This window comes from Alexandromys fortis, unplaced genomic scaffold (genome assembly GCF_014885135.2).
Source record: "Alexandromys fortis isolate MF-2015 unplaced genomic scaffold, M_Fortis_MF-2015_v1.1 scaffold_197, whole genome shotgun sequence".
Classification (NCBI taxonomy): Eukaryota; Metazoa; Chordata; class Mammalia; order Rodentia; family Cricetidae; genus Alexandromys; species Alexandromys fortis.
The window spans coordinates 555,826-575,400 of record NW_026068072.1 but is presented as its reverse complement, the minus strand read 5'-3'; the positions used below and the strand labels follow the sequence as shown (position 1 = coordinate 575,400).

At 51.6% G+C, this 19,575-nt stretch overlaps 1 protein-coding gene across 8 annotated transcripts; it reads right to left on the bottom strand.

Annotated features, from left to right (window-relative positions):
- Positions 1–6,637: 6,637 nt before the first annotated feature.
- Positions 6,638–19,517, bottom strand: Mmab (metabolism of cobalamin associated B). 8 transcript variants are annotated; one of them, XM_050121121.1, is made up of 9 exons: positions 19,328–19,517; positions 18,070–18,131; positions 15,186–15,279; positions 13,201–13,258; positions 12,188–12,260; positions 11,864–11,988; positions 11,565–11,629; positions 10,110–10,187; positions 6,638–8,611 (listed from the first exon to the last, which is right to left on the bottom strand). In XM_050121121.1, the coding sequence occupies exons 1-8, from the start codon at positions 19,441–19,443 to the stop codon at positions 10,121–10,123; spliced, it is 660 nt and encodes a 219-aa protein (XP_049977078.1). In that variant the 5' UTR covers positions 19,444–19,517; the 3' UTR covers positions 6,638–8,611; positions 10,110–10,120. The 8 variants fall into 8 exon arrangements, 7 of the variants coding, with proteins under 7 accessions (XP_049977078.1, XP_049977073.1, XP_049977074.1 ...); XM_050121116.1 differs by having other exon boundaries at positions 10,128–10,187; XM_050121117.1 differs by having other exon boundaries at positions 10,128–10,187; positions 11,864–11,961; positions 19,328–19,516.
- Between the last annotated feature and the right edge of the window lie 58 nt (positions 19,518–19,575).

Here is a 19,575-nt window from a genome sequence, read left to right as displayed (position 1 = left end):
GTCCCACCCAGGACACTGTCCAGGGGAGGGGGTAGCCCCTGTATGTGCTGTGGGGGCTTTTGTATACAGTCTGCTGGATGGTTTGTCACTGGCCCAGATGGTGCCAGATGGACTGAGCAGCTGGCAGGTGTTCCAGCCAAGAGCTGGCCAGGGAAGCCTGACGGGCATTCACTCACCTAACAAATAGGTCCAGAGAACTCCTGTGCCTCAGGCTTGGCGGGTGTTGCTGCAGCCATGAGCAATGTGGACACTGTCCCTACTCCAAGGAGCTGTACCTAATCCAAAGAAAAAATGGGGTGCTATGGGATAATGCTCTTGTACACTGTAAAGATTTGTCACTTGTATTGGTTTAATAAAACACTGACTGACTAGTAGTCAGGCAGGAAGTATAGGAGGGGTGACCAGACTAGGAGAATTCTGAGAGAAAGGCAGAGACACAGTCACCAGCCAGACATAGAGGAAACAAGATGAGAATGCCTTACTGAGAAAAGATACCAAGTCACGTAGCTAAACATTGACAAAACTTATGGGTTAATTTAAGCCGTAAAAGCTAAATAATAATAAGCCTGAGCTAATAGACCAAACAGTTTATAATGAATATAAGCCGCTGTGTAATTCTTTGGGACTGAATGGCTGTGGAACCAGGTGTAGAAACTTCCATCTACAATGTGGTCTTGCATACCCTGGTCACCAGTGTTCTGGGTCACCCTGTTCTGATGCCCACTTAACAGCTGGAAAAACTGAGGTTCAGAAACTGTCACCCTAGTATACCAGGTCCAAACACAGCTGTGCCACACCTCAAAGCCCTTATTGGGACTGAGAAGGCAGAAAAATGGGAGAAGCTTCTAGGCAAAGCTAAAGGGGTGCCCTGTCCCTTGTCTGCAGCTTCTTGCTGGCCCCATCCCCTTGCAAAGGCTTCTGGAAGCTGACACAACCACACCTGTGTTGAGAGTTTCTATAGTGAGGACTCTGAGCTCTGGCTTCTTGCAAACTGAGAGAAAGTGACAGGCTATAGGGCAGCAGCTGGCCCCCAGCTCCCAGTCAAAGGGAAGCACCAGACTTGAGGGTGTCCCTGTAGCCAGCTGTCAACTGCCCACCTGACTATCCAATAAAGTAGGCACATGTCACTTTCTGGTGGGGATACCGTCTTAGAAACCTGTCCCCGGCTATGGTATTAGAATGTGAACATCACAGAATGTTCTCACAAAGCTGTGATGTCACTTGCTCTGCCACTGTCAAACGTGACTCTTCATCGATTGAAACACCATTGTGCATTGTGAGCAGCATAGCTGTGCAGCCTTGGGCCATTGGCCCCTCCCTTCTTCTTGAAAAAAATGTCTATCTAAAATAATCATAGAATTAGTGTGAGCCCCTCCCCCAAGTCACCTTGCTTGAACCCAAAGCCCCTGCTCCTCCGCGGCATGCTGGTCCCCAGCAGCCAGGTAACGCTGCCTCTGCAAAGGTTTCTGTCATGACCTTCAGCTGCAGGACTTTGCAACCTAGAAGTCCCCAAATGTTTCTGAAGCAAACTTAATGTTTGCTTCACTTAAATGTTTGAGCCACTTAAATGAAGCCATCTTCCAGGAGAGAAGCTGGGCACAGCACAGCACAGCACAATGGGGGCCTGGGAAACAAAGTGGCAGAAGGGAAGAGTCTAGAACTTGCCCCCAGAGGAGCTGGTGGTGCGGGATGGCAGAGGCTGGAGGGGGTGGACCTGTCACACCATCTCTCGGGGCTTTAATCTTAAATTTGCATGCTTTAATATGAAATCTAATTGCAGATGCTGAATTATGGTGGGGAGCTCGTCAGGGCTGACTAATTAATTAGTCAGATTTATAAGCATTTGGCTCTTAGAGATCTATGGCCCTGATTTGTCACCTCAAAGCTCTTGGAAATTTTTCCTCCACTAGTTAGTTCTCGTGAGGTGTTGAACATCGCTTTGAGGGACTGATTTGGAGGGGCAGTCTGATCCCCTGAGGTAGTCTGGAGACCACAACTCCTTATGAAGCCTTTCCTCCTTGAGATCAGTGAGGGTTTCACCCTAAGAATGTAGAAGTACCAAAAGTGTGTCTCTTATTCTAGGCCATGGTAGGCATTACTAGTAGATTACCAAATTCCATCTGTAGAATCCGGCCTCCTGGCTCAACCTTCTTCCTTATAACCGATAATCTACTGGATTATCTTCTCTTTCCCTTCCTGGGGTCAGCCCCTCGCTGCTCACAGCAGAACAGAGAAGGGAACGGGGGTCCCAGTTTGCCCTTGCTGACTATGGCATGCTAGCCCCATCTCTCCACCTGTCAGTGTGCCCTTTGTCCAGGGGGGTAAACTGAGGATTCAGGATGTAAAGCCATGGGATAATAAATATGACAGTTCTTTTGTGTACTCTTGAGGTCTGGGCCAATAAAAGATGCTGTCGCAGGTCGAGGAGAAAGATGACAGTGTCCCCAACTTCTGGCTGAGATGGGTGGAGGCTTTCGTCAGTGAGGCACCTCAGATGGGATGGGATCACTTCTTTCCTCCTCAGTTGCTCCAGAGTACAAGCCAACTCTGCATTCCCAGACTGGACTCCAGCCAGTCAGCTGTATGCACATCCTCTTTAGGCCGATACCTTTGATGGTTTCAGTAAGAATGGCCCCCATAGGTTCATAGATTTGAATGCTTGGCCACCAGGGAGTGGCGCTGTTTGAAAGGATTAAGAGGCACGGCCTTGTTGGAGGAGGTAGGCTGTGATGTTTCAAAAGCCCATGCCAAGCCCAGAATCTCTCTTGGTCTGTGGATGCAGATGTAGAACTCTCCGCCCTTTCTCCAGCACCATGCCTTCCTGCACGCTGCCATGTTCCCCACTATGATGACAATGGACTAAACCTCTGAAACTGTAAGCCAGCCCTGATTAACTCTTTCCTTTCTAAGAATTGTCATGGTCATGGTGCCTCTCCACAGCAGTAGAACTCTAAGATGATATCAGAGGGCACTCATGAGTAGTGGGGAGGATCTAGGGGTGGTCATCCTCCAGGGACTAATGTGACTCCAGCTGTCCCAAGGGCACCATATTCCACTACAGATGGTTCTGAATCACCATGTGGTTGCCTGGAATTGAACTCAAGTCCTCTGGAAGAGAGCAGCCAGTGCTCTTAACCTCCGAGCCACCTCTTCAGTCTCATCTCCCCCCCCCCACACACACACACTTCTTTTGGTCTTTCTATTTATTTTTCATTGGCCGGGGCCTCATGTAGCCCATGCTAACCTCAAACTTGATAGGTAGCCAAGATGGCCTTGTCCTTGAACTCCTGATACTACCACCTCCATCTCCCAAATCCTGGGATTAGCACACAGCACCACACCCATCTGCTTATCCCATGCTGGGGACCAAACCCAGGGCTCTCTCTGTGCATGCGAGACAGCATTCTACCACCTGAGCCTCACACTCAGGCCTGGCTTTCACTTCTTCCCATTCTCCCTTGTCCCTCCTTAAATCTAACGTAAATCCACTGCGGAACAGTTAGAAAATCCAGACAAAAAAGGAAATAGTGTTAACCCATGATACTCCCACATAGAGTCTAGCACCATTAAACACACAGCCTTCCTGTGGTGTATACACGCATATCGATTTCACAGGATTCAAACGGTTCACTGCATAGCATTTTGGAACAGGTCCCTATACCCACTTACTATGGAGGTCATGACATTTCTTATGGTCCCTTAGTTGAATAGTGCACTCACCGAGTCACCCAGCTGCCTCGTCTTGCACATGAATGTCCAGGTTTTCATTGCAATGAGCAACATTGCTGAGCAAGACCCTCTGGGCTCCACTGAGACACATCTCCCTCTAAGATGTTAGCCGGGAGGGGGGGCAGACTTGCAGGCCCGGAACATGCACTGTCATGAATATTGCCAAATCTCCTCCTAAAACTCATGCCCACCTTCAACTCCCTCCCACACACTGGAGATGCATGCTTTTCTCCCACTGATACGGCCAGGTGGAAAGCCACAGGCTCAAAACTCTCTCCAGCTGCTGGGCTACTGCAGCTGAACTCCAAAGGCCATGGAAACGAAAGTTCTCTCGCATCCTCCCCAGCTTAAAGCACCTTGACAGAAGCCTTGGCCAGTCCATGCACCTGGCCACGCGGCATGGCCATCGCAGCTGCTAGCTGCCTCCCTGCCCACATGCATGCCTGGCTGTGTCTGCCCAAGGCCTGCAGCTCATACCTCGTGGCAGGACAGCAAGCTTGAATTATAGCAGACCTGATTTCCCTGTACAGCTCCCACGGAGTTAACAGATGTATGCACGTCTGAAGCAGTCAGGCAGCAAGAGGCTTTGGGGCCGATCCTTCCCAATCTGACAGTGTATAATTGAGGTAAAGCCATAAATTTTATAAACAAGAACAAACGCCCCTTTAGCAACATATGTCTGCTCGACCCTTCCAAGGTGATCATAAAGAAAGGCACCTACTAGCTGGGGAAGGATGTGGGCATTACAGATGGCTGGGGGTGGGGTGGGGGGACCAGAGGGCCTGTGACCTGAGATCAGCCATGAGGAGCTGCATCTAGGACACTGGTAGATGGAGAAGTCACCTTGCATCCCAAGTCTAGAGTTGGTTCTCTGGGGGCCTTTGTGTCACTTGCAACTGGCACCTATTTCTCATTTTCCTTGGAATGGCTATGTCTGGCTGGGACGACCAGGGTCCTCTGGGAGCTTTCGATTCTTTCCTCTTCTCCTAGAGAAGCAGTCTGCCTCCCTTAATTTCCAGCCATACCCTAGTAGCTAACTTCCAAAGAAGGCCACCCTGGAGAACATGACAGGCTCTGCGGCCACTACAGCAGGACAGGTATAGTGTGGTCCCCGTGCAGAGGTAAGCAGGCTAGAGGAAGAGCTGAGCTCAAATCCCAGAGTGGTCTCTTACTGCATAGTACCAGCCATGGTGCCATTTCCCAGAGCCCCGGCTTAGTCTGTAATCCAAGGATGCTGTTGGCAGCCTGCTGGGGCTGCTGTGGGCAAGGTGCTCTCTCGGGGTTAGTTATGCTGTGAAGGTTTTGTTGACATTTATCTTGTTTGTGTGTGTGTGTTTATGTGCACACATGTACTGTGTATGCATAGAAATCAAGAGAACAACTTGTAGGAGCCTGTTCTCTCCTTCCACCATGCAGACTCCAGGTGTCAAATTCAGAATATCAGTTCCGTGGCAAGTGGCCTTACCTGCTGAGCCATCTCCCCAGCCCAGGGTGTGAGGGTTTGCAAAGCTCTGTACGTGGCCTGATTGGTGACACATAGCTGGGATTCCAGCACTCAGAGAACCAAGGCAGGGGAATAATAAGTTTGAGGTCAGCTGGCTCTGAGGCAAAACCCCATCTCAAAGCCTGGCACCACACCCAGGGCTCAGAATGGCTTTGAAGAGGACAAAGCTGCTCAGCCATAACAGCTACGCCGACCAGGCCAGTGGAGTCGGCCTCGAATCTCAGCAAGCTGCTGTTATCCAGCGTTCCAGGCACAGCAGTACACCCTACTCATCCACCAGCGCTCTAGAGCAGAAGGGGCCCTCAGGTGCGAGGATCACAAGCTCCAGGCCAGCCTGGTCTAGAAGTTCCAGGCCAGCCTAGGCTACACAGTAGCTAAAGGAATTGTTCAAGGTGACAAAGCTGGAATTTGAATTCAAGTATCAGTAGCTAGCATTTGCCAGGGCCCTGGCGAACACTTCCTAAGTACGCATGGTCTCCCAGTGGCCACAGAGCCCCAAGACTTCCGTCGTTTTACCAGTGAGAAGGCAAGGATGAGGAAATGACCACAGTGTCCAGAGTTCAGAGGCTAGCAAGTGACAGGCCTGTTCTCGGGATCTAGGAGGCCAGCGTGGAGCTGTGTGCCTGTCAGTCATTCACTGTCCCTCCAGGTTCTGCAGACATCCAAGGCTCCCAGGAGGCCCCCTGTCTCTAGCTCCAGGCATGCTTCTCACCTTCAAGGTTGGGGGCTCCGTGAAACCCTAAGTGGTTGCTGGAGGAAGGTATGCCATGGATCCACACTTAGCTTTTGAAGAGGATGCTGTTATTTTTTTTTTTTAATTATTATTATTTTTTTTTTGAGACAGGGTCTTGCTATGTTGCCCAGGCTGGTCTTAAACTCCCAGGGTGTTCAGACAGTCCATCTGCCTCAGCCTTCCACTGTTGTTGGGACAACAGGCATGTGCCACAGTGCCCAGCTTGCCTGGGAATCTTACCTTGGGGTTACATGGACTTTCAGGATGCACGCAAACTTGGCGATAACCTAGAAAGAATGTGTACACCACTCTAAAGAGAGTGTGTGCACAACCTTCTCCAGGATTCCAAGGCACTCAAAGATGGCTTTGGGAGTTCTGATTCTATAACGTTTATGACTCTGAAACCCTTCCCCAAACTCCTGGGGTGCTTGTCTTCTGCCCTGCCTGGAAAAAGTGCCATCTTCCAGGAGGGACCCCAAGATCAATCCTAGGCCATGACAGCAGAAGCCACACCCTCCACAAGGACCCCAAAGGCAAATTTATTCCTTCTGGTGATCAAGACAGGACCAGCTTGGGTACAGCACTGCCAGCAGGATCCTCGAACCCCATCTGGGGAGAGAGATGAGCCACAAATCCTTCCAGGCATTGATTTATGTAGCATTCATGCGGAATTTATTATACAAAGAATTTTATTCAATTAAACTTGAAACGCGTCTGGATTCTTAAAGGTTCAGTCATGATCACTGGGACAGAGGGATCATAAAACTGGATGGGCTGTCAGGAGGTGCTCGGGAGGAGGTAAGGGTGACATTGCAGCCGACAGGGGACTCGGAACTGGGGACGTTTATCACCGGGATGCGCTACAAGTTCAGGCTCGGGAAATTACTCAGTGAAAGGCACACTAACAATAGCCATGGAGCATCAGTTAGGGAAACTCGGCTGAGCAACGCGGCGGCAGATCTCTTAGTGCCTGACACCGCTGTGATTAAACGACTGCTGAGCGCTGGTGGGGGAGGGGGGCCATGAGACCCCTAGGCCAGTTCTGAGCCTCAGTTTCCCTTCCTGCAGAAATGTGGGGGGTCCAGTGTTAGCAGGAGCCTGGGGCCCCTCTGTAGCACTAGCAGGCACCACTGCGGAGGGAGGAGGGCACCTCTGCTAACGAAGGTGAATACTGTCCCAAATTAGAGCCATCTTCACGGGTGTGAACTATGAGGTGGCAAAAAACTGGGCAGTATCATAAAACCCAATGGACTGTCCATTTTAGAAAGAAATTTCTGGTAGGTGGCATTGTATCTCAATGAAACGGCTATTGACAATTTTTTTTTAAAAGATAGGGAGCCTTCCTGCAGTCTTTTCGAGGAATGAGGTATGCAGGTGGAGAGAGGTCGGTGATAAATGGGTACAACTTACAGCAACAGTTTGGCAGCTGTGCCAGCGCACAGTGGGAATTCCCCACGAGGACTGGGGGCGGTTGCAAAAGGCTAGGCAATGCCTGGAGCCTGAACGCTGAGATCTACCGTGAGAGCTACCCAAGAATGCTGAAGGCATAGGCTAGGGGTCTAGGCTGCTATTTCCTTGAGTTCAGATTGTCTTTTTAGGAGGAGCGGTGGCTGTAGGCAGAGTACAGGGCTGCTGCTACAAGCTCTTGGAACACGACGTCCCCCAGGCCCGGAACATGACATTCAAGCACCATTAGCACACACAGCACCAACTCCATATCTCATCTGTGCCTCACTATGGTGGCTGCACTGGCACTGGATGGGACTGCCTCCCGGGGAGGTACTCCTCCTACCCAGGCATCTACCCTTTAAAGACCCCAGAAGATAGATATATGTGTAGCTGCCAGCCTGAAACAGCAGCAGGAAGGTGGGAGGGAGGGCACTTGGCTGAAGTCAAATGCTTGCTGACTGACCAACAAGGAAGGCAGCTAGAGGCCAGTCCACCCACACCTAGCATGGAAGCCAAGCAGGTGCATAGTGGAGATCGCTGAGCTGATCCAGCATCCCTGACCGGTGCTTCCGCAGTCACTACCTACCAGCAGGAGTGGAATCCGTAAGCTCTCAGGGCTGCCTTCAGCCTTTCATAAATATCCCTCTTCTCAAGGGCACAGCGCCACTGGCAATGTCATTCCATAGTGAGGAGCGGTGACAAGTGGAATAGAACACAGTGTGGTGTGGCTCACAGGAGCAGTCACCAGCCCAGTGTTGGCACTGGTAATTTCCAGGGGCCTCTGGTACATTCCAAATTCTTGAGAAGCCCGAGTTGGCAGCAACGTCTCTTTCTCTCTTATATACACTCCCCCCAAGTGTGAGATTCAAACCTTCCCCATGTTCAGTCCCAAAGCTGAGTGACCCCTTCTCTTCGTAGCCTTCAGTGTTCCTTTCCTTCCAGCAGTATGGAGCTCAGTCCCATGTGTTCGAGCACAGCCCGGGGAAGCCAGCAGGAGTCTGAGAGGGGGTGTGAGGCGACCCCAAGTCTACCTCAGCCCCACTTCCATTCTGTTAACACCACAGTCTCTCCAGACGGGCCTCCGAGGCTCTCACCATTTCCACATGCCTCACACATCACGTTTCTTGTATATTTTCTCTTGGCTGCCCTCCTTCATGGCTGCGTATCTGGCTACAGTGAAGAGGTAATCGCTGAGTCTGGAGGGGCAGAAAGAAGCAACAAGGACGGGTGTGAGAGACTGACACCGGCTGGCTCATGCCTAGCTGGTCTTCAAGCAGGACAGGTGAGTCTCGTACCCCCGGGAGCACCCTGTGGTATGATGGATGGTGGGGCTGGAGCACTCCTGGAGTTGCAAGGAGCCTAGGAACGCTGGGCTACTTGAGCTGCTTCTCCATTTTCTGTGACAGGGATGTGACATCTGGGATTCAGGGGAGCTTCACAGACCAGGAGTCTGCAGGTCAGCCCCAATCCCAGGATCAGGAGTCGCATTTTGCATAAAGAGGCCTTAGGTGAGTCTTATTCTTTATGGCTAGGACTCTCCTGTGCATGCAGAGTGGCCAGTGGCACCAGAACTAGACACAACCACCCAGACTATCTCTAGACACTGCTAATGCCCCCACTTGAGAATCAGCGGCCTGGAGGAGTCTCATCATCAACGTCTAGATCCCTACCTCTTCCGCAGACCCAGCAGTGATGGGCTCAGGACAAGAGGCCTTCTACGGGAAAGGGACAGAGACTACCAGGTGATGCTACACCTCGAGGTACTTACAGGGCTCTGCCTCAGCTCCTGGAGGCTAACAGCTAGCTTTTGCCACTCTCCCCTCCATGCCTGCTGCTCCCCTCCTCTCCTTCCCTCCCATCTGGTGCACTACTGCTAACTCCTGGGGCCCACTGCTGGCTAGCAGGACCACGGGACTCTACACTGCCCTTTTGAACTTTGTGTTCCTAGGGCAAGGATATGCTGCTTTCTTGGTAACTCCTGGGAACCTGCAGGGAAGGGATGACCTGCCCTGACCCACAGAACACTGGACGTCCAGCGGGTCTTCTGAGTTAAAAAGGAGCTGTCTCTCACTCAGTCTGGGTGACATCCCACCCAGGAGGCAGGGAACCTGTGAGGATCCAAGAAGTCTACATCTGGGGGAAGTGGGGATAATAGGGGACATCCCACCGCCAGGCATTATGAGGTCACTGTCTGCATGACTAGGCAGCTCCTGGATGCAGCCCCCACCTTCCTCAAGTCCTCCGCTGGCCCATGTCTGAGCCCGAGGTACAGCTGCGGTGCAGAGGCTGACCACAGGGCAGGGCACTGCTGGATTTCCTGGCTCACAGCACTAGGGCCTAAGCTCAGCACGGTTGTGTACCACCTAGGGTATTCAGGTAGAGATGCTGGTGGGACAGGCTTCCTGTCGGTTACCATCAAGGCCCTGGGCATCAGTCTCCATGAAGAGACCCAAAGAGCAGCCTGCCCCTTTAATTTAGGTGTGCCTCTGCTGGCTCTTCCTGGCACTTCCTAACCAGAGCCTTACCTCACAGAGTGGGACAGGGCTGGCCTGCAGACAGCACACTCACAAACATACATGCTGGGGGTGGGAGGAGGAGAGAAGAGGGAGCAAGGGAGGGAAAGAGGGAGAGGTGTTGGCCTTAGCTGTGGATGCTCTTAGGGTTCACAGCATGCCTGGAGGTTCAGAGACCCACCATACTCCACTTCAGCACCTGTTTAAGAACTTCGCCACATTTGCATCCGTTTCTCCCATTTGGACAAGAGGCACTACACTGTAAAGAGAACACACGGACGCAGTCAGGTTCCACGGCCAGGCTCAGCACACAGGAGCTGGGGCACAGACACAGACGGGTTCCACGGCCAGGCTCAACACACTGGAGCCAGGACCTGGAGCACCCCTTGACCTCACCACTTAAACTAACCCTGACAACTGTGAAGCAGATATGAAACTCCACCATTACCTCCAGCTGACCCCTTCCCTTGGACATACATGATGTGGCCTGGCCAGTGAAGGAGGTGGCACAGCAGGTAAGTTGAGAGTAGGCTGGCCAATAGTCCAGTCTGCTGGCCTTTGTGCCAACAAGCATGGTCTAGGCTCCTACGTGGGCAGAGCTGCCAGCCTCTAGTCTTCAAAAGAAGGTTTATCTGGGCCTTAATCCCCAAAAAGCTACCGTTCTAACTAGTAATTCTAAATGTGTGCATACACTTGGGACAGTGTGCCTCCTGGATACCAAGACATGATAACATCCCACCCGACTCCTCCACACATACACACACTGCCTGATCCCTGTTGGTACTCTCCCAGCCAGCCTGGGGTGTTTTGGCCCTATCCAAGATGATGTACTTGGCCAGTACCCCAGAAGTCTTATGTCTTGGCAGGCCTGGAGGCACCTCCCACTCAGCATGGTTGCTTCACCTAGGTAACCATCTGCCCTGAGAGCATCCTGGTGGGTCACTGGCAGGTCCCTGCTGTGGCTGGGGCCTGTCTGCCACACAGAGGATGCAACACCAGCTCAGTCTCGAACTGGGCCTATAGGCCACTCCCTCTGCTCGCTACTGTAAGCCCCGGTGATACGGGTGACTTTGTACAAAGCACTATTTTTCTCTTGAGGCCCAACCTTTTTCTGTTACCCAAGATGCATCTGGGAATGTCTAGGTCTATGAGCCTTTTATGAAGGACAAAACTCTTGTGATATGGGAGACTGTGGAAGGGTGGCCACAGAACCTGTTGGGAGGTCCTGCTAACTTAGCTGCCTGACTCCTGGGGAGGGGAGCACTGTGAGGAACCTCTTGAGACCATGAACACTCTGAGTTTGGAGATGAGGCAAGGCAGGAGGTGGCTAGACTATGAACAGCTTCTACCTAGGTCCTCCCTAACCACAGGGCCCCTACGGTTCTTTCTGTCTAATTCCAGAAGGGTCCTTTCATGTTATTCTCCCTGCGCCCCCACCCCCCAGCCTGGAATATGTCACTGGCTTCTTGTGAACCTCAGGAGGAGGGAAAACTCTGCTTGCCTTTGAGCAGTATGCAGTCACCTATCACAGTCCCCTCTGTGACATGGGACTCAGGAAATGACATGATGAAGTCACCTAGGGAAGGGTCAGATGGCACAGGTATGAGGCTCCTGCATTGGCCTCTGGGACCCTTACCGTCGCTCAGCTCGTCGGCACACGGCCCGGCAGAAGTGCAGGGCTGAGCTGCTCTTGCCTCCAGACTAAAAGAGAAAGTGAGCATTGGCCAGCATTGCTCCACACTGGACAGTCTTCTGCCTCCCAGAGCCCTACCAGACACACCTCTGGGGTGGCTCTCAAGTGGACAGGAAAAGGAGTGGGGTGCTGGGGGTGGCTTTGTTGTAGTAAAAGTCAAAGTTGGAACTAATGGCAAGCCCACGTGTTTCTGTTACTACACCCACCCTGGCCACCCCAGGTTGAGCCCCCCCAATACCTACAGGCAGAATGAAAGCCGTGAGTGGGGGAAGCTGGCTGGAGTACTTGTCAATCCACTGTTCCAGCTCCATGATAGGCCCTTCCTTGAAGGCCGTGTGTTCTGAGGAGTCAGGGGCAGAAAGGCCTCCTGTAAGCATGTACATTCAGGAAACACCCCTTCCCTTCTGCACGGTATCCTGCCAAGGGTTCCTATCAGCTTTGAAGCTAACGTCTTTCCCAAGGCAGAGAACAAGTTGTCTGCCCTGCCAGAGAGCCCGGGAACCTACACTAAGGGGCGGTCCCCACCCCAGGACCCCAAGAATTCCCTGAGCAGGGCTGGGAATTACTTAAGTGAGCCTCCCTGGCTGAGGATCGTGGAGTAGCCAGGGCAGAGCCAACATCCTGCAACGTGCACTGGATCTGGAGAACAGGAGGAGAGAAAAAAGGTCATCAGTAGCAGGCTGGGTGGAAATTGTGCAACCGTACCGCACTATTGCATGTGCAGAGGAGCCACACAGAGCGTGCCAGCGCCGTGTGCCACAGAGTGTACCAGCAGAGCCTATGAGAGGGACGTGCCAGCAGAGTGTGCACACTGGGCAGTGAGGAGCTAACAGAACTTCTGACTTCACATCCAAAGGCAAACTGTCCAAACTAAGTACCATGAGGCCTCCTGAGGGGAATTTGAGGGAGTAAAGTTCTGCTAAGTGCTACCCAAGAGACACCTTCTTGGTCTGATCTCTGGCTCCCACGTACCCGCCTTCTTTCTCTATGCTGACATTCTGGAGTTGTAATTCAATGAACAAAGTGACCAACTGTGAAGGACAGGATGTGGAAGGCAGTGGCCAGCAGGACAGGAGGACTCAGGAAGGACTCCTGTGCTCCTGAGTCCCCAGGCAGAATACAGTGATGCCTGGGAGATAGCAGCAAGGGTCTAGAGAGATGCGGCTGGTGCCCTGGCTGGCGGGTCTGTTGGAACTCAACTGCAACACTACCAAGCACTCTCCGCCTGGCTGAGACTTACAGCTGAGCTCCCAAGCATGCTGTTCTTCAGCCTGGGCTGTGGCCACTGGCATTAGTTTTCTTTGCCAAGACGCTGTCCTGTGCAATGTGGGGTACTGACACCAGCAGCTTTCCCACTGCCAGATGTGACACGCACCTCTGGAGAGCAGAGCCGCCCTTTACACAGCACCCTCACCTCACGGAGGATTACGTGTCCTTACTTCAGAAATGAGGACAGAGCAGTTCTCCGAAGTAACTAGCCACTGGTGGCGCAAAGAAGCAACGGGCAGAGGAGGAAGCCAGCGACACCCAAGTCATGGGGACAAAAAGCCACAATGTAGGCTAAAATGATGTAACTTACTTTCTCAAGTTCTTCGGCAAACGTGTGGCCTTTTTCTGTGATCACCTCCATGGCAAACCTAAAAGGACAAGGAAAAATTAGCCCGTAACAGAATGCTGTGGGGCCGTAAGATACCGTGACCTACAGTGACCATGGCAGTCTTTCTTGTTGACAAAGAGAACACCAGGTAGACAGGGGCATTTGCTTCCTAGAGTGCTTTTATTGTGTTCTTTCTCACAGTCAGCTGTCCCTCTCTGCCCTTGCCCAGGCCGGTGCTGTTGATACCGTAGGGAGCAGGGGACCTGGGGCCTGTCCGGTAGGAAGGGGATAAAGACGTGTGCCGTGCACCACTGTGCCGCGGTTAAGAACCTTGACGAGGGATGAAGAGGAAGGTGGGACTCTGAAGATGAACAGGAGCCCGTGGTGAAGTAGGACGGACGAAGAGACAACTTCCCAGACATAGGTCAAAGACGCCGCTCCCCTCTTGCACCCCACAAGGCCTGGCAGGGGACAGATGATGGCACACGGGAAGGATTCCTGGCAGAGAGACTCTCAAAGGGACAATCCTCAAAGATGCAGGCAGAGATACAGGAACCGATGACTGACGGTGAAGAGTGGAAAGCACAGAAGCCTGGAGAAGCAAGGAAGGGACGCGGTGCATTCCGAACTCAGGGTGAGCAGCAGGACCCAGAGCACAGGAGAGCCCGGCAGAGCCACACTCGGCTGGTAAACAGTTTGTCCACACGCCCAGGTTGTCCTCCGCACACTTCCTCTCTGCCCACTGCTGCCTCCCGTCGCTGGGCCCTCGTGGAAGCGAAGACCAGGACATCGGGCGTAGGGTTGGCAGGTCCTCTGGTCGAGCACCCTCGCAGGCAGAGAGGCCAGAGGGCAGGAAGAGGAGCAGTGGGGTGAACAGCAAACAATCATCTTCCAATCAGAACAGTGCACGCACTGGGTCCGCTCCTAACATCTGTCTCCCTCTGGATGACAAGGAAAGGCTATGCTGGCTGGGGCACATCTGTCATCACTGTCCACTCCACTCCTGGCACCTGGCAGCCATGAGCCTGAGAGTTCCCGGGGCAATGATAATGGTAAGTGTAAACAGCAGTCAGGGAGATGCAGATTTATCATATTAATTCGTAAGAACAGAGGGAAAGGACTTCCATGACCATTTCACAGAACAGCAAACTGAGGTTCAGAACAAGGGTGTCTGGTCTGACCTGAAGTCACATAGCTACTAAGGGATGGTACAGAATCTGAACACAGATCTTCCTGATCCCCACGTCTGTGCCCACAGGGCCAGGCAGAGCTCAAGGAGCAGCACTCAGGCCTATCCGTGTTCACATCCCAGTGTGGCCAGCACGCCCACCATGTGGTCATCCACGTGCATTTGGCCTTTCCCACAGTACCAGGACGTGACTGGTTCTGACCAGGGCAATGGGAAGGAGGTCACACAGGAAGTATCAGGAGCCGGCACGAGCCTCACCCACCAGGACCCGTACCGCCCCAGACAGGTGTCTCATCATCAGGGTTCCACAGAGGCCATATTTGGCAGCGGTGCAGCCAGCGTGCAATGGCTGAAGTGAGGGTGGGGAATAATCCTTCAGTGTGATAAGCAGTCGGGATTGGGAGCGGAGGACGGGAATCATTGAGCAAGGCTTCTAACCCCTGGCTCACTTTAAAATCCATTCACAGGGGGGCCATCTCTGATGCACTGACGATCACCTGACCTCACCTCTTTCCCACACAGCCTGTCTCCTGATGGCACATGTGTGCTCCAAGTGACAGAACCAGGGATGGTGAGAAGAAGGGACCGCCCTGTGTTGACAGAGGGACAGACCTATACCCTACAGACCCATGGAACTGACCAGCCTGTGCTAACAGCTCATACAGATTCATCCAGGTAACCTTCCAGACCCTCCAGGACCCGGGAGAATGTCACAATGATGACAGTCACCAATGCCACAGGTTAACTTCACATCAAGGCCCATCCTTGCCCCCCTTACCCAATAGCTGAACTTAGTTCATCTGTAGTTCCCAAAGCCTCAAATACTTGGTCATCTTTAGGTCTCCGCTCTCCTGTGAAGGTGCTGGAAAACCCTGGGGAAAGATATTTAGCACATTAAGAATTGGGGGCTGTCTGAAGGGAGGGGCAGGAGTTGGAGGGATGGTTCAGTGGTTAAGAGCACTTGCTGTTCTTGCCAAGGACTCAGATTCAGGTCCCAGCGCTCATGTGGTGGCTTACAACCACCTGTAATTCTAGTTCCAGGATCTGATGCTGTCTTCTGAACTTCTCAGGCAGCAGACATGCACATGGTACATAGACATACATGTAGACAAACACTCGTATACATCAAATAAAAATAACAAATGAATCTTATCAAAAACAGATTTTTCCCCTGATACACTTAAAATTTATTTTATGTCGCGTGTATGGGTGTTTTATCTGCATGTATGTCTACGGACCATGTGCATTAAGTGTCCTTTTGATCACTACCACCAAAGGTGTCCCCTCTACTTCCCTGGCATGCTTTTAATTTAGACTAGGAGCCACAAATGAAGCCTCCTGCTTAAGAAGTAAAGCACCTGTGGTATCTTGCTGTCTCTCTGTCATTCAGTCTGGACCTCAGCGTAGGTCACAGCTCCGGCCTAGTACCAGAAGCGTGGCTTTGGTGTTGGCTAGCCACTCTACCCACTGCATTGTCGTCACGCACAAATGACTCCACCAAGCACCACAGATAGTCACACCATAGCTGTGACAAACCACTCTCCGCAAATCAAAGGAACCGTGCCAGAACTGAAGTCACAGAGCTCTCTGGGCTAAGGATAGTGACGGCTTCATCTGTCTGTCACAGCCCACCATCTCCCTGCCTCTCCCACCTTCCAAGCTGCTTCCTGACCACTTCAGATCCAGAACGAAGCAGAGCAAAGCTCCACTTCTCTGGCCCCAGCCCTGTGTCAGCACACTCTTCACCTTATGGGAAGTCCTGTCCAGCGCTACTGCAAGACTCCACGGCTGGGCCTTAGTGAGCCAAGTGCCCTGTCTGTGACTGACTGGAGGCCGTCCCCGGACCTTTCTGGTGGAAAGCACTGACACCACCAACTGACATCTGTCACTGCTACGCACGGTTTCTTTTCTGTTGTTACAGTAACATACTCGTGACTCTTACATTCCGACTTCTTGCTTCCCTGCAGCTCAGAGGCTGGAAGCACACCTTACGCACTGGCATACTTCGGCATGAAGGACATGCCCCAAGCACAGTGGCTGTTAACAAGTTTACATGTTAGTCTGCATGGTCTTAAGTTTCAGAAAATGGTGCCACAGCAGTCTGTTTCCCTGTTACGCTACACCTGGCATTGACTAAAATATTGAAGCGCCCGGCGGTGGTGGCACACACCTTCAATCCCAGCACTTGGAAGGCAGAGGCAGGAGGATCTCTGTAAGTCTGAGGCCAGCCTGGTCTACAGAGTGAGTTCCAGGACAGCCAAGGGCTACACAGAGAAACCCTGTGTCAAAAAACAAAACAAACAAAAAAATTGAAGCAATGAAATGTTTGTTTTGAAAAAAAAATAGAAGAAAAGTATGTGAAGTTTGTGTATTTCTCTCTCCCACAGTTCAACCTCTCTCCTGGCTACCAGTCAAAGATTAGCTCTTTCAGGACTAGCGAGACAGCTCGGCTGGTAAAGGGCCTGCTGCCAAGCCTGATGACCCGAGTTTATGCCCAGGAACTACAGGGTGGGAGGAAAGAACCAACACCTGAAAGTTGTTTTCTGACCTCAAGTGCACTGTGGCACAGGTACACAGACACACCCAAAAAATAAATTATAAAGAGATAACCTCTCAGACATATCTGAGTCCCCTTCCACAAGCTTTTTTTTTTTTTTCCATTTCTTTAGAGACAAGGTCTCACTGTGTAGCCCTGGCTGGCCTAGAACTTGCTATGTAGCCAGGTATACAAACACACACCCACAATACACACACAATTTCTTCTTCTTCTCTTTAGAGACACAGTCTCACTCTGTAGCCCAGGCTGACCTTGAGCTTACAGTGATCCTCCTGCCTCTGCATCCAGCGTCCCAAGATTACATTGTTTATACCACAATACCTATAGTTAAACTTTTAATGCAAGTGAACTAAAAGATATTTTTAAAGTTTTTAATTTGTTTTAATTGTGTGGGGGTGGGGATGGTGCCCAGAGGTCAGAGGCAATGGATCCCTCTAGAGTTAAGATTATAGGAAAGTGTGAGCCACCCAATGTGGGTGCTGGGACCCACACCTGGGCCCTCTGGAAGAGCAGTACAGGCTCTTAACCACTGAACCATCCCTCCTACCCCATGACTCAGAGTTCTTAGATTGTGCCACACTGGTTTTGCTTATTTATCTTTTTTTTTCTTTCAGTTCTGGAGTTGAACCTAGGGCCTCCAGGATACTAGCCAGCACTCGATCCCTGATTGGGCCACACTGGTTTTTTTTTTTTTTTTCTCATTTGGCTCTCTCTCTCTTTCTTTCTTTGCAGTTCTGTGGTTGAACCTAGGGCCTCCAGGATACTAAACAAGCACTCTACCACTGAGCTACACTTCCAGTCCCACAACTTGCCTTCCCTTTAGTTCAAGACAGGGTTTAGTTATGTCTCCTAAGCTGGCCTGGAGACTGACATGTCACCCTAGCTGATCTTGAACTCATGACTCTCCTATCTCAGCCTCCCGAGTGTTGGCATTACAAGCGTGCACTATTCCCAGCTTCTTTACAACTTGATAACAGTTTAAACACTTCATAATAGTTTGTGCATTTTTCACGTCACTTCATGTCACACGGCTACCACGAGGAGAGAACTTTAAAGTGATGCCTGCTGTGTGTCTTGCCGCATTTATCACCCATCGCCACCCTACCTTTGTCTCCTGTTTTGGTATAAATCTTGGGGATCTTGGGTGTCTTCGAGGATGACTGCACCCTAATGAGAAAGAGACATCAAAACATGGTAAGGGGGGTGGCGTGCAGAGAGCACCTCACTCAGCTTGCTGGCTGCAACCTCCGCGACAGCATTCAGCCCTCTTCTTGATGGCAATCTTCTGTCAACCGTTCTCCTTGCCATCCCTTCTAGATAATACCCCAGCCACAGTAACTGCTGTAGTGCACTGTCCAATGAAGTGACTGACAAATATTTGCTGGAGGAGCTAACCCACCACTCCACATGGCCCTAGATCCACAGTGAACTAAAGCTACTACCTCCTGGAATTACCCTTCAGCTTCTCCCACACCCCCAAAGTTAGCCATTAACTTCTCTGTAGAAATGGTAGCCCAGAGAGATTCACCTCCCTGGGTCTCCAGGAAGAGGCGGGGCTGGGATTTATGCCCAGGACTGTTCCACTCTAAGCGTGACTCGGGTCACTACCCTCCCCAAACTCTTGCCCCTAGTCTACCCTAACTCCACTTCTCTATCACAAAGTTACGGCTTCATGGGGAAAGAAAACTGAGCCACTTGCATTTTCAAAGGGTTCAAGTGTCACACACACACACACACACACACACACACACACAAAATAAATAAATAAAAACACTGGCAAAATGGAATTTGAAAAAAAAATTGTATTTTCACTTTTTAAATTTGTTTATTTTTGATGCCTGCAATTGGAGCCCAGGCTTTGGACATGATAGACAAACGTTCTCTCACTGGGCCACATCCCCAGTCCTTGCTCTCCCTCAAGACACTGCCATTTTTAAATCGCAGCGCATAACTTAAATATGTAGTTTACAATTAAAATGTTGCCTTACAAGGTTATTCCAAAGTCAGAGAACTGGGCAGGAAACACTCATGGTAGTCTGCAGGTTCTAAGGTCCTGGAAGTCTACGGTACAAGTTTCAAAGTGCTACTATGTCTTTCTTAGAAGATGCCTGGAGTCCTAATACTAATTCCAATTTGTCCAAAACTAAACCGCTTTGGACACTGGGTAAAATCCGAATAGAGGGCCCTGATGGCCCGCACCGACATTCCCTGCCCTGACTGGCCATAGCTGGACTGCATTAGAACTTGTGCCAAGATATTCTGGTCTCTGACGCCATGCTGCCCCGGTGACGTCACCAGTGTGACGTACCCACGGAGCCAATACACCTATCCCCACCCCCGCAAGTGTTGGAGTTGACACTCACCTGTTCCCGTCTTCCTCGCCCTGAGAGCTGCGGCTCTGAAAACGGGGACACAGCAGCCTGCAGGCGCCGAGATGCCCGCGCAGGCCAAGGCGGCCCCCAAATACCCACACAGCCATGCGTGGGACGAGTCCAGGGCTGACCCCGCGAGGCCTCCGTCCACGCTCGGGGGTGACTCCTCCCCGCAGCTGGCCGCGCCACCTCTCAATCGCCGTCCCCTATTGGTCTGCGGCACTCGCACCAGGGCGGGG

Excerpts from the sequence above, each read along its gene's own strand:
- Mmab (XM_050121116.1), bottom strand. The coding sequence starts at position 19,443 with ATGGCTGTGTGGGTATTTGGGGGCCGCCTTGGCCTGCGCGGGCATCTC. Across the intron at positions 18,132-19,327 it reads GGCGAGGAAGACGGGAACAG|GGTGCAGTCATCCTCGAAGA; the intron begins GTGAGTGTCAAC and ends CTTTCTCATTAG. Across the intron at positions 13,259-15,185 it reads GAACTAAGTTCAGCTATTGG|GTTTGCCATGGAGGTGATCA; the intron begins GTAAGGGGGGCA and ends TTGTCCTTTTAG.